Source organism: Chrysochloris asiatica, unplaced genomic scaffold, assembly GCF_000296735.1.
Source record: "Chrysochloris asiatica unplaced genomic scaffold, ChrAsi1.0 scaffold00074, whole genome shotgun sequence".
NCBI classification, from domain to species: domain Eukaryota; kingdom Metazoa; phylum Chordata; class Mammalia; order Afrosoricida; family Chrysochloridae; genus Chrysochloris; species Chrysochloris asiatica.
The window spans coordinates 12,602,104-12,616,267 of record NW_006408592.1 but is presented as its reverse complement, the minus strand read 5'-3'; the positions used below and the strand labels follow the sequence as shown (position 1 = coordinate 12,616,267).

General features: G+C 43.9%; 1 protein-coding gene across 1 annotated transcript in view; it reads right to left on the bottom strand.

The window, feature by feature from the left end:
- Positions 1-14,164, bottom strand: part of TENM4 (teneurin transmembrane protein 4) — a 543,700-nt gene that overhangs the window by 62,413 nt on the left and 467,123 nt on the right. The window contains exons 21-22 of the mRNA XM_006864983.1: positions 12,088-12,108; positions 2,897-3,129 (exon numbers count right to left, since the gene is read on the bottom strand). Of these exons, the coding sequence (XP_006865045.1) occupies positions 2,897-3,129; positions 12,088-12,108 (254 nt within the window). The remainder of the gene's footprint in view (positions 1-2,896; positions 3,130-12,087; positions 12,109-14,164) is intronic.

Sequence of the window (14,164 nt, the reverse complement as noted above, 5' to 3'; positions counted from 1 at the left end):
CCTGGAAGAAATAAAAAACAGATTTTTATTTAAATCTGATTTAAAAATTAAAAAACAAAACAAAACTGTTTTAATCATGAGTGTAAATGTTGCACCTCAAAGAAGGTTAAGTGATCATCTAGTTGGACTTGCTCATTAGCCAGTAAGGGAATGACAACAATATTGAGAGTAGCCTGGAATGAAGTTAATACTTGCAATTAGAGACCCTGTATATGGTTTTCATAGCAACCCTATAAGACAGAGTAGAACTGTCTCCTTGGGTTTCCAAGACTGTAAATCTTTATGGAAGCAGATAGCCTCGTAGGTCTTCTAAGGGGTGACTGGTGGGCTTGAACCATTGACCTTGCAGTTAGCAGCTCGATGGCAGTGGGGTTTGAATGATGGTTCTACTCTATCACTCACTGGCTCTGTGACCTTCTTCTCTGGGCCTGTTCCTGGTATGGTGCTGTAGAAAAAGCACTGGATTGCTAACCTCATGATGGTGTGGTTCAAAGCCATCAGCTGCTCCTTGGAAGCCCTATACAGGGTTGCTATGAGTCAGAACAATCCCAAAGGCACTTAACAACAACAACATAGTAGATGCTTCCTCATTAAGTGATGGTCCCTACTATACAGTATGTTTTCCACGTGCCTGGCATTAACTTTCAGGATAATCACTGGTCTGGCACTGTAGGATCAGCACTGGATTTCTAACCTCATGGCTGGCAGTTCAAACTCACCAGCAACTCCTCAGAGACCCTATATAGGGTTGCTGTGACTCAGAAGAGACTTGATGGCAGTGAGTGTGGTTTGGCAGAGTTGTTTGTTGTTGTGTTGTTAAGTGCCATCAAGTCTGTTCTGACTCATAGTGGCCCGAGAGGACACAGTAGAACTGCCCCGTAGTTTCCAAGGTGGTAAATCTTTATGAAAGAAGACACATCTTTCTCCAACAGTGTAGCTGGTAGGTTTGAACAGTCAACCTTTTGGTTAGCAGTCCAGTGCTTAACCCATGGCACTAACAGGACTCCTTATAACTATGCATTATGTTCTTATTTCATAGATGAAGAAAATGAGGCTCAGATAGACCAAGCAGCTTCCCGAAAGCCATACAGTAATTGTGGAGCCATCTGATTCTGATTACAAGATTAACTGCTTGTACTCGAGTCTACTGTTTTGTGTTAAAGCAGGGTCTGAAATCTAACACATTAAGCTAACCACTTATATTTTTATACTATATCATATGAAATGCATTCATCTTGATGCTACCACCCTATCCAAGACTCCATTCACTGCTTCCTCTATTGCCTTTCAGCGTCCTTTTAAGCACAAATCTTGCCTGTGGGGTTTAGCTGTGAGTTTAGCAGGTCTAATCTTTTGTGTGTCTTTTGTTGTTGTTAAATGCTGTTGAGTTGATTCTGACCCATAGTGACCCTATATAGGGTTTCTGAGGAACAACTGGTGAGCTTGAACCACCGACCTTGCAGTTCAAACAGCTTTGCAGTCTGGTGCATTAACCCCTAGCGCCATACCAGGACTCCTAGTGTGTCTTTAGCACCTGCAATATAGAAGTCATCCACTGATGTTGTTGTTGTGAAGTGCCGTTGAGTTGGTTCTGACTCATAGCAACACTGTATAGGGTTTCCAAGGAGCACCTGGTGAGCTTGAACCACCAACTTTGCAGTTCAAACGGCTTTGCAGTCTGGTGCATTAACCCACAGGTGCTCCACACCAGGAATGCACTGTTGTTATGTGCCGTGGAGTCAGTTCTGACTCATAGTGACCCTGCACAGGGTTTCTGAGGCTGTAAATCTTTATGGGAGCAGAATGCCTCATCTTTCTCCCGCCTGTTGGTTATTAATGAAGAAGCCTCCCTTATAAATCTTCCAGGGTCTTCTCAACCACAAGGGGTCACTCTCGTCTCTGAGCTCCCAGGTGTGGTTCTTTCTCCTAGCACCTCATGCCCTGTTCTCTCCCATAACAGAGTGAGTCCTGTTCCTTTCTTACTTATTTGGCTATAATGAACTTATTTATCTCTGTGCTCAGTAAATACTTTCTAAATACATGAATGAAAACTGTAATTGTGGCTATGAGGTGGCCCAAGTTTGTGAAGGACTCAAGCTTGAAATGACATATAATCCATCTTGAAGCACATGGTTATGTGCCACATGCTAGATCACAATTCTGCATATAACAATGATCTAGAGTTACTGTAAATGTCCAGCAGTAAGGGATTGATGAATACAGACAGGGCACTAATCTGATGGAGTACTATAGAGACAGTAAAAGTGAGTACCAGTAAGACTAATGACATGGAGGAAAATGATGATATAAAAGCTACAACTCACTGCTATCGAGAAATGAAAGCAGGTTACTAAAATAGCTTGTTTAATGTGGTTTCACTTTTTTGTAGAGAGGTGGATATTATATATACACAAACATTTAGAAGCAAGACTAAGGAAAAAGGAAAGAAAGGTTAATTGGGGATACTTCAGGGAGGGTGGAGGAAGGAAAATTAAAAAATTTCCCTGTGTCTTTTTTCAGTAGTTTTTTTTTTTTGTTTTTTTTTTTAAATAATGACGAACATTGTATTCTTTTGGAAGTGGAAAGCACCCCAATAAATGTTACTGATAGTGTTTAAAAAAGCAAAGCCTTCAGAGACTGGGACCCTACCCAGAGAAGCAGTGATGCCTGAAATGGAGCCAGAGATGATGACGTGGAGCGATGGAGCAGCTGGAGACTTTAGATCCAGACAGGGAGAGCGACTGTGTGCTGAAGACCTGGGGGGTACGGGGAAGGATTGCATGGAGGGGATTGTAACCATGGCAATGAGACGATATACGATAGAATGAATGTAAAACCCATGTAAACTATCACATAATTCACAATAAAACATTAAAAAAAAAAAGCAAAGCCTTACCCCTGGGGTTGGTAAGTGTGGCTTCTGTGGCCTTCCCACCATCCCCACAGCGAGTGTCATCGAAGGGGAGGCACTGGTCACCAGTCCCCGCGACCACCTCGGAGTTCTTGGCAAGGTCCTTCACCACCACAGTGGATTTGACTTTGAAAACCCGCCGGCTGTTGGTGTCTGAAAGGAAGACAGCTCCACTCATGGGGTCTGTGGTCAGGTAGTATTTATGCGCTGGGCTGTGACTGCAAAACAAAGACATGGCCATTTGGTGAGCACACCCTTCTGTTCTAACAGGTAGCTAGAGATAGTACAATTTTCAGGTACAACTTGTACAACAGGTACAACTTGAATTCTGGTCCTGTCAAACCCATACGAAAAAGTTCTATGAGATAAAAATATATAAAGGAAGGTTTTCCTTCATTTTGTCTCCCTGAGTTGAACTAAACACACCTTGCCTATCTCCTTCGGCCCAAATGACCTACCTCTCTAGCCCTAACACTACTGTACTATTGCTTCTGGTTCAAACAAAAGGCAGGCCCCCCTGCCTATAGCCCTGGGTCGTCTCCAGGCTCTTCCCCCTGACTTAGCCCAAGAACTAACTTGTTTCTCTTCAGAGTGATAGATCCTCAGTCTTTCATACCACAGAAGTTGGCCTAACTGTTCCTTCTACCCAACTACTACTGCAACAGACTCTTGGTCCTTTCATCGTACTAGGGTGTTTCACAACATTAGGTGCACGTCAGATGCTCAGTATGTGTTTTCTTAATAGACTGTCATGCATGACTGGCAAATTCAAGTCAGAAACATGAAGGGGATTGAATTAAAAAACATAATCAAAACAAAGCACCACCACCAACAAAAATCTTGAAGAGTTCAAAACAACAACCCTTCCCTACACAGGGTTTTTATAGCACAAACCCAACCCCACGTTGGGTCTGCTTGATGAGATGTGGGCTGGATCTGACTGACTAACAGCGGCATCAACACTGTCTCCTGTGGATACTTGTGGTATATTTATCAGGAGCCCAGAAGTCTCCCTCCTGTGGTCAGACAGAAATGAACTGCAGGGTTAGTTTGGAATTTGCAGCAACACTCCAGGAAAAATAAACAAAATGGAGCAGCGGTGTGGATGATGGTTCTGTCTCTGAAAAACAGCCAGAATGACCAGGTTATGTTAACATAAGAAGCAGAAGTTAGACTGAGGCTGATCTGAAGCTTTAAGGAGCCAAGGTACCATTTCTAGTTGCAGGGTGGGGAAAATGCAGAAGTGTTGGGACCAGATGGCTCTGGATACCAGGTCTAGCTCTGTCATTTCCTGGTTCTGCAACTTGGTCAAATTAGCTGATCTCCCAAACCTCAAGTTTTTCTCATCTGCAAAGTGGAGAAATTTATGGCTACCTTGCAGGTCTATTGGGAATACTGTGTAAGATCAAATAGCCAAAGTTGTTGTCGTTAAGTGTTGTCGACTCGGTTTCAGCTCACAGAGCCCCTGTATAGGGTTTCCAAGGAGCAGCTGGTGGGTTTGAACTTCTAACCTTGTGGTCTACAGTCCAGTGCTAATCCTACAGCGCCACACCAGGAGTCGGTAACCACAGTAGATGCTCAATAATGATATTTTTTATTTTAATGATCAGTAACTGCATGTTTGTACTTGGATGTGACTACAGTGTTAGTCTTTCTTACTAAGCCTGAGTTTTGCTGTCATATGGTTTATAATTTCTTCCAAGTATAGGCCACACTGTGGTTGGAATCCCTTTTTGTAAAGTGCTAACAAAGTCAGTTTTGACTCTCAGGGACCTGTATAAGGTTTTCGAGGAGAATCTGGTGGGTTTGAACACTGACCATGTGCTTAGCAGTCCAGGGCTTACACTAAAGTACACCACCAGGACTCCACATGTCAAGTCAAAGAAGGTAAGGATAAAATATAATCACTCTTGGGAAGCCAATTTTCAGTTCCTGTACATGGCCTTATCACCTATGAAGCCCTTAACCTGCATCTCAATACTGAAAGATGCTTCCAAGTTTCTGGGAAGTCTTGTGATTCACAGTAATCTCTCTCACTTGAGATGGCCGGGCCTGATATTGTCTGTTGTCATTGGATTAGTGAGAGGAGTCAACGGGCAGACTAAGCAGGCTTAGAGCACCGGCAAAGCAGAGGCACTACATATCCTTCCAAAATTTAAGTAAGAGAATCAAAAAAGCCTAGAAAGAAGCTAGTTTGCCTTGTGCCAGGCATCTAATTTTGGCTCCTTTCAAAAAATAAAATTTTATTTTATTGACTGGTGGTGTTTTTACTTTGGTTTGCACAGCAAGGTTAGGAAATCATCAATTTTACAGCATCTCAAATTCTTGATGCTGCCATCTGGCGTCCAGATGCTTGTCTTCATAACCATCCTGGACTGGTCACTTCAAATAGGGAGCTCTGAACCCACAGTTTTCCTTACTTTATTTTCTCTCCCTGAATGCAACCAAACTCCATGACTATCTCCAATTCTCCAAATGACCTACCTCTCTAGTCCCCATGCTGGTATACCATTGCTTCCTTATTCAAAGAAAAGGCCTATAGCCCGGGTCTTCTCCAAACTCTTCCCCTTGACTTAGCCCAAGAACCAACATATGATCCTGGACTCACCATTTCTTATAAAATTAGCTCAGTTTTCCCAGTCTAGAAGCACTCTGGTGCTGCTTTCTTCTCAGCTTCTTGTCAGTCTTGCCCTCCATACTGGCCCATGTTCAGCATCGCTGAAGACCTTGTCCTTCTAACACACCTGCCTGCCTCTGGGTACACTGCTCTGTGCTATGTCCTTCCTCCTGCCTTTTTCATGCTAATGAACTCATTCTTCAGGTCTGAGCTAATGCTCTCTTTTCTGCAAAGCCTTCTCCAAACCTTCTACCCTGTGCTCTGAGGGCAGCCTGTTTATGTCTGGATTACACGGACCCTTAAATAGTGTGTGGCTAATTATTTCTGTGTCTGTCTCCAAAATCACACTGTCAATACTTGGGGAAGAGACTGGATTCCATTTATCTCTGTATTGTCTCATAGTAAAAAACCAAACCCAATCAGTTTCCAGTGAGTTGATTCTGACTGCTGGTGTCCCCATGTGTTTCAGAGTAGAACTGTATTCCATCAAGTTTTCATGGCTGTAATCTTTCAGAAACAGATCATTGGCCTTTCCTCTGAGGTGCCTCTGGGTGCCTTCAAACTGCTAATTAGTGGCCAAGTGCCTAACCATTTGTGTCATCCAGGGACACCTAGCCCACAGTAGGCACTCATTTTAAATAGATAGCATCTCCAGACACAATTTTACATAGGATTTTCATTTATATTACTTAGCTTTTAGTTCTCTTTTTCAGGGGTGGGAGTGGGTGGTAAAAGGAGAGATGCTCTATTTATTCTGAAGTGTCCCCTGAGACTGACCCTAACATGCAGTACAAATGTAATCTTCACAGAGCTTACTGGTTCTGGTGAAACAGAAGGCAGTGGCCTTAGACAATGCTTTCTTAATTCTGGGGCAGCCTTGATCATTCTGGTTTCCTGGAGACAGCTGTGAGGCAAGGCTGGTCATTTCATTTCTTCTGCCCATCACGCATGATACACTGGCACCATCCACAGTGGTGAAAAACTCGGGTACTGAGGGGTGTGGTGGGGGGCCTGTCTGCTTTGATTTTCCCTCTGGGTTTTCAGCTCATGTCTTTCTGCCTGGCTCCAGAGAAGTGTAACTCCTAGGGAGTTTCTCAGGTTGTTGAGTTCCAGAAGAGGATAGTTCTGGCAGGATTACCATAAAGAGTCTCCAAGAGCCATGGCTGCATCTTTTGTGCCAGAAGGCAAATTTGAAGTTTGATGGTCAGTTACCTAAGTGTATGTGAAAGAGTTCAAGCTTTGAACTTGGAAGGTCTGGGTTTATATTTTGGGCAAATTACCCAAACCTTTCAAGTCTTGGGCTCCTCATCTGTCAAATGATAAAGTTGTTGCTCAGCTTTGCCATGAAGATCAAATGAGATTCTACATGACAACAGCCCTCTTCCATCTGCAGAACACTTGGCTAGCTTTTGACTCATTGCTTCCTCCTCCTGCCATCCAGCTATGGGAGCAACACCTGCACCAACGATGCCCAGCTGGACCTCCACAGGCCGCAGCACCACCAGTCTTTAGTACAGAACTGCAGAGAGGAGCAGCATGCAAACAAATGATCCAGTACCACTTATGGATTCTTTCCTATTCTGTCCCAGGTACTGCACTGCCACTTGACACAGATAACCTCCTTTTCCTCAACACTAGTCGCTGAAGAAGGAGATCATGTTTGGTAAGGTGGAGGGTCAGAGGAAAAGAGGAAGACCCCCAATGAGATGGATTGGCCAAGTGGCAGCATCGATGGACTCAAGCGTGGCAACAATAGTGAGGTTGGCCCAGGACCACGCAGTGTTTCGTTCTGCTGTGTATAAGGTCGCTATGGGTTGGTACTGACTCGATGGCACTTAACAACAATAACAAACCATATAATGTGGGCACTTTAGAAAACAGGGACTGAGAGAGGTGCACTGACTTGCTCAAGGCCACACGCTGCTAGGTGCACAATGGGAGTCCAGCTCAGGTCAGCAGGAAACCAAAGTCTCTGTTGCTCCTATTTTCCCACACCGCATCTCAGGATCTCCGCTGCCCGGCTGCCTATACCTACCTAGGAACACCTGGCCATCTCCTGAGACTCAGCTTGAACATCACCTCATCCATAAGCGCACTCCTGGCTTCCCCCACTGGTAGAATTGGCCATCCCACTGAACTCTGAGCAGATTATACTTTCATACCCATAATACTTTTCTGTTTAGCTGTCTATCTCCTCAGTGAGATCTTAAACTTATCAAGGGCAAAGACCTACCTCCCTGCACTGGTGGGCACATAAAAAATATACACGATGAGGAATATTATAGTGATGGTTCTCCAATATTACACATCAAAACCATCTAGAGAGCTTCTTGACCCAAGCCCCCAGCCATGATGATTAAAGGGCCTGGCCTTTAAGATACATTTAAGATCAATCCATGGCCTTGGAACCATGCTTCACAAACTTTATGTGCATGAGTCACCTGGGAATTTTGTTCAAATTTCGATGAAGTTGTTCTGGGGTACAGCATGAGCTTCGGCATTTCTAACAAGTTCTTGGAGGATGCCGGTGCTGCTTGTCTGTACTTTGAGCATAAGGCCTTGGGATACTCTACAAGCAATGAAAATCTTCAGGCCAGGACACGGTAGCTGTCGGCAGCTGGGATCCCAGGACCAGCTCAGGGAGAACTCTGATCCTGTTCTACTTCTCTAGGATTCTGAGCACGGAGCTCTGGTAGCATAGTGGTTACGAATTGGGCTGCAAACCACAAGGTCAGCAGTTCGAAACTACCAGCTGTTCCGAAGGAGAAAGAGGAGGCTTTCTGCTCCCATAAAGATTTATGGCCTCGGAAACCCTGTACAGGGTCATCATGAGTCGGAATCGATTCCACAGCACTTAACAACAACAGTATCCTGAGCAGGCCTGGGCACAGGCCCCAAATTCTATTTCCAGACTTCCTGTAGAAACCCTTGAGGATCCAATTTTGTGCTATTTCCTCAAATATAACCTTGGCATCTCTGGAAGTCACATAAAAATCTTAAAAGTTGTAATTCCAAAGTTAAGGAGCTAAGTAGAACCTCTCCACCCACTTTCTGTCTGGAGTAGATTATTTCTTAGTAGGAGTTTTTTGTTAAGTGCCGTTGAGTTGGTTCAGACTCACAGTGACCCTGTATAGGGTTTCCGAGGAGCTACTGGTGAGCCTGAACCGCCAAGGTTGCAGTTCAAATTGATTTGCAGCCCAGCACAGTAGCCCACAGTATCACACCAGGAGCTGAGAAATCTTAAGGGACAAAAGGCAATCTAGTCCCTACTTCTTAGTGAGAATTCTTGCTTTGTCCTAGCGTAAGAGAGGTCTGCCTTGGTCAAAGGAGTATTCTGTGATCACCTCAGGAGACACCTTTGGCAGAACCTGATCCGCTGGTTCTCAGGACCAGTGGAAAGAGCTTGAGCTTTGGAGCCCCACAGACAGGGGTTCAAATTCCACTTCCAACACCCATTAGGTAGGTGATGTTGGGCAAATCACTTCATTACTCTGAGCCTCAGTTTTGTCATTTGAGACAGAGAGAATCATGCCTACTTCAAAGGCCTATTTTGAGGATACAATTTAACTATAAAGCTTTGAGTACAGTGCCGATCCCATTACAAAAAATTAACATGCCAAGTAAACAGCAGCTTTTAAGCTGGTCACCTTAAGAAACACCTGGAATATTCATGTAACTGCATAATGAAAAGCCAAGTATGACAGTGTTAATGTTGCTCTGTTACAGTTAATATTATATATATATATATAACTTGGTTTAATGGGAGACTTAAGTTCAAATGAGTTTCTGAGCAACAGGCTTCAAATTTCCTCCTTAAAGAAGAAATCTGGGAAGAGGTGAGAATGCTTGTTTCATGAAGAGGTCTACAAAAGAAGATGCCCAAAGGATTCTGGGCCCCTAGACTGAGCATGCTCAGTGTGGTGAAGACATTTAGACTTAACAGGCCTGCCCTGGGGAAATACACACAGGCTAAGGACCCCAGTCACAGAGCCAAGTGTTGTTACTGGGAGGGAGCAGATGTTAATGAATAAATAAAGACGACAAAGCCTCTATATTTAATTTACTCCCTGACTCTCCATCCCGCCTCTACCCTAAACATTATTGATGGGGACACTGAGGCCCAGAGAGAATACCAACTATATCCAGGCACAAATTAAAATCAGAACGGATATTTGAATCCAGGTCTTTTGACTTCTGATTGTTCCATGGAAAATTAGAAGGCAGAAAGAGTCCTTCTCCCTTTCCACTTTAGAAATCATTTTTAACACCTGAGAAAACAGCAATGATTGGAGAGGAGGCAGAAAGCTGGCTTTGAAATTACTCTCTAGCTAGCAGGGGCTTCAAACAGTTCATGGAAAAATGGAATTAAAAAATGAAAATTTCCCATAAGCTTCTGAAAGCCCCATGTATATCAAAAGATCGCCGAACTTCAGAATCAAAAGGTACCCAAACCTCTCTCAACCTGTAAGTGATGAACTTGAAACCCAGAACTGCTAGGTGACCAGTACACGGCCATAGGGTGCGTTCCCAGCTAATCCTTCTGTACTGCGGTTATGCCCCAAGCAGCATCACCACCATGGGTTTCACGTTTCAGTAGTAAAATATTGGATTTGAATCCAAGCCTCATGTGATATGAAATGAACTTCTATGCTTTTGGTAAAATTGAACTTGAGGGCTTAGATCACTGCATAGTTCAGTATCCTCCATATAAGCCTGGCTGAAAAAATCTCTTGCAGGTATTAGTTGTTGTTGTTAAGTGCCATGGAGTCGGTTCCAACTCATAGTGACCCTGCACAGGGTTTCCGAGGCTGTAAATCTTTACGGGAGCAGAAAGCCTCATCTTTCTCCCACGGAACCGCTGGTAGTTTCGAACTGCTGACCTTGCGGTACCACAGCCCGATTCACAGAGGCAGGCAAAAATATTTTTCTTCTATTACTGGACATATTTTCCAACTTATGAGATTATCAACCATGGACATAATTATGTTTTCCATTCTTACCAGGAAACTCAGAGTCTAATATGATGTACAGTTACCTCTATGTGTTTTCTTCTTTTATCTCCTGTTCCCAATTTTACCTTAATACATGTGCCTCTGGTTGGAAGAGGACTGGTATTTGTTTTCAGAAAACACAGAGTTCATTGAGTCCCCTGCCATATAATCAATGCCAACTTACAGTGACCCTTCAGGATAGAAAGAATTGCTCCTTAGGGTTTTGGAGACAGTAAAGCTTTATGGGGACAGACAGAGCTTCATCTTTCACCCTCACAGTGGCTGGTGGGTGTGAACCACCAACCTTGTGGTTGACAACCCAATGCTTAATACACTGGGCCACCAGAGCTCCTTGGAAAAGGCAGAGGTATAATAATAATAATAATAATAATAATAATATTATTATTATAACATTTATAATATTGGGGTCCTGGTTTGATGCTATAGGACTGCTAACCCCAATAAAGGTGGTTCAAACTCACCAGCCACTCTTTGTAAACCCTATGCAGGGTCACTATAAGTCGCAACCAACTCAATGGGCACTTAACAAGTGTTTATAATATTATTGTTAGAACTACCATTTCTGGGACCCCCCCCTCCCTGTACCTGGCACAATTCTAGACACTTCCCAACAGTCTGCGATGTTTGTACAGCAATTCTCCAAGGGAGACTATAGTAACTTCAAAGTAACTAAAGATCTTTTTTTTTTTTAAGTTCATAGACTGGGGGTACCTCAGTTTTCTAAGGTATATATAGGATATAATGAGGGGTGCCTAACTCAAAGGGTGGTTGTGGGGATGAGCTGTTATAATGCACATAAAGTAGTTAACCCCTTCTCTGTTACATGGAATATGCCTTATGAATTTAAAGACAGAGGTGACTTGCAGTAGTGGAGTGATATCCATGCACAGGCTGACATTCCCCTCAGTGTGCCCTTCCTGCTGTAGTATTATGTGGGCCCACAGCACGGCTCTACCCTGCGACAAAGCCCTTGGTGAGAGAATGCTTTCTCCATGTGGTCCTTGTGGGCACAGCCTCTCCCACTCTGCCCTTGTGGCAAACTTTCTGATGAGGCCCTCTGACATCCAGCCCCCAAGGCCGAGGCATCCGAATGCCCACAGACATGCTGGTCTGAAGCCTGTCTTCTAGATTCTTAGCCTCAGTGGGCTGTTCTCAGGACTTCGATCATGGGCATTGAAGTGACTCCATACAGTGAGGACGATGTTCTCATTTATTGTGAGGACAAGGAGACTGTGGTGTTCAATTACTATTCTGATGCCCAGGGTTTAAATTTTTTTTTTTTTTCCCTATTATTTTAGTCTGCCATGCCTGCAGACTACCAAAGTAAACTGTCTCACTTTGCTACAGATGAAAGGGAGTTCAGGCTCTTGCCACCCACCTTCACCATTATTAATGACTTCCTTTCCTTGCAACTGATTACCCCAAATCAGTTCCCATCACACAGGATTCATTTTCCATTGAGCCATCTGAAACTGACACGTGCAGCTTACCATACAACATGCAACGAGGCAGGGGAGAGACAGAAAATTCTCCACTGGTTGGCTTACCTATGTCTGAAATCTTTATTTCTGACAGAAGACAGGAGAGCAGGGAATAGAAGAAAGAAAGAGGTGTTAGCAGAGGGGTTAGAAGCATTATTAGCAGCTGAAAACTTGACAGCAATGGTACTGCACAGTACTATAATAAATAAAGACTTAGGCAGCTATGACACTGATACATTTTATATTGGATATTACTTGTCAGTGAGTTCACTTACGAGCAGCTACATATCACAGAAGAGGCATAGTTTCACCTACACCACTATTGCTGGCTTTGGGGGATGAGGACTAGGCTGACATATTCTGCTGCTTTAACAAGGGCTAAGGCAGAGACGGGAACCGTGGATTCTCTTCACGGTACAGAGATAGTTACCTAGAAATACACATGCTCAATACTCTCTGTGTAGTAAGACGTATAAAAACTTGGGTAGCCCACCAGAAACCTACTGATGCAGGACAAAGAATTAGAGATATACTATAATTAGAAGTCAATGGGTGACAGAAACAGGACCAGGGAAAAAAGGCTATATGGAACTACATCCAAGTGATACTACATCAATATATTTACTTATCTTTCAAAATTTCATTTGGCCCCTCATTCTCTATTCACTGTCTCACATGCTCTCCGAATAGGCAGAGAAAATGGGACCTCTTATTTGAAGACATGCAAACAGAGGCTCAGAGAGTTTACGTGACTTGTCCAAAGTTGCCCAGCTTCTCTGACAAGCTGAACTGACCTCCTAGCCCATGTACAGGACATCATAATACAAGAGATGGAAAGATAATTATGAGCAGCGGATTGAAACAAATACACTCAAGGGATCATTTCATCTCAACAGATGTCTGATTCAGTCAAACTCATGAGAGAGATAAAAAGGCAGAAAATATTCCCATAGGTGGTCCAGGGCTCAATGAGACTGGCAAAAATATGCCCCTGTGCATGTGGGTGAATCCTAGCATTCTTCATTCTAGGGCCATGGATGCTGCTAGTCAGCCAGCAAGCCGTACCCTCCAGCCACATGGACACACTGAAGGATGAGATTCCTTCAGTGGGCCTGTACCTCCAGGGATCATTGAAAAGGCATTAAGTCAGAGTGAATCTCAGAGGTCCTGGTGATGATTCCTTGCTAAGGTAGAGCTGTGGATTTGGTATTTGGATTTGGGCTTGCCATTTTAGAAGACAGAGCTCAGGTTGTTGTTGTTGTCAAGTACTGTGGAGTTGGTTCTGACTCATAGCACAGAGTTGGTTCTGACCCTGTACAGGGTTTCTGAGGCTGTAAATCTTTACGGGAGCAGAACGCCTCATCTTTCTCCCGCGGAGCAGCTAATAGTTTCGAACTGGTGACCTTGAGGTTGGCAGTCCGATTCATAACCACTACACTACCAGAGCTCAGGTACATTCTTTAAATTCACTGAGCCTCCTTTTTCTCATTGATCAAAAGGGCCACTAAAACTACGTTGGCAGACTATTGTATTTAGCTGATAGTAGGAGTCCAGCAAAAGTGAATGTCCTTTTCCCCTGCCCAATCTGGACCAAAGAGTTCCAGCTCAAGGGCCTGGGGGCTCTGCTCACATGGACCCCTGCTAAGAAGACTTCAGATCCTAGTCCCTAAAATAGTTGTGAGGGAATCGGGTGCAATATCTTCTGAAAGGGAGATCTGAGTTTCCGAGCTCTAAAACACAGCCCCATGTCAGCAATCTAGTTTTATGAGACCTGGCTTAGGGAGGCACAGAGAAAATCCAACACGACAATACCTCCCCTGAGCCACAGGCATGGCTGGGCTCCAATCACTCATGGTCAGAACCGGGAAAGAAAGGAAAGGCAGAGGCTCTGTAGCACCTTCAGATCAGAGAAGCACTGCCTGATCTTACCCCTGGGCCTTATCCAGTAGGGATTCACACACTTAACAAAATGTTATGTAACAGGCACAAAGATGATACCATTGTTAAGGGCTCCCATGCATTCCTTGTCCTTATGAAATGACTCATATGACTAATTCCAATCAGTTTGTTGCCAGGAAACAAAAGAAGATTCAATGACTTCCAAGCAGTCTAGTTCCTGGCAGCTAGCAGTCGGCCTTATCTG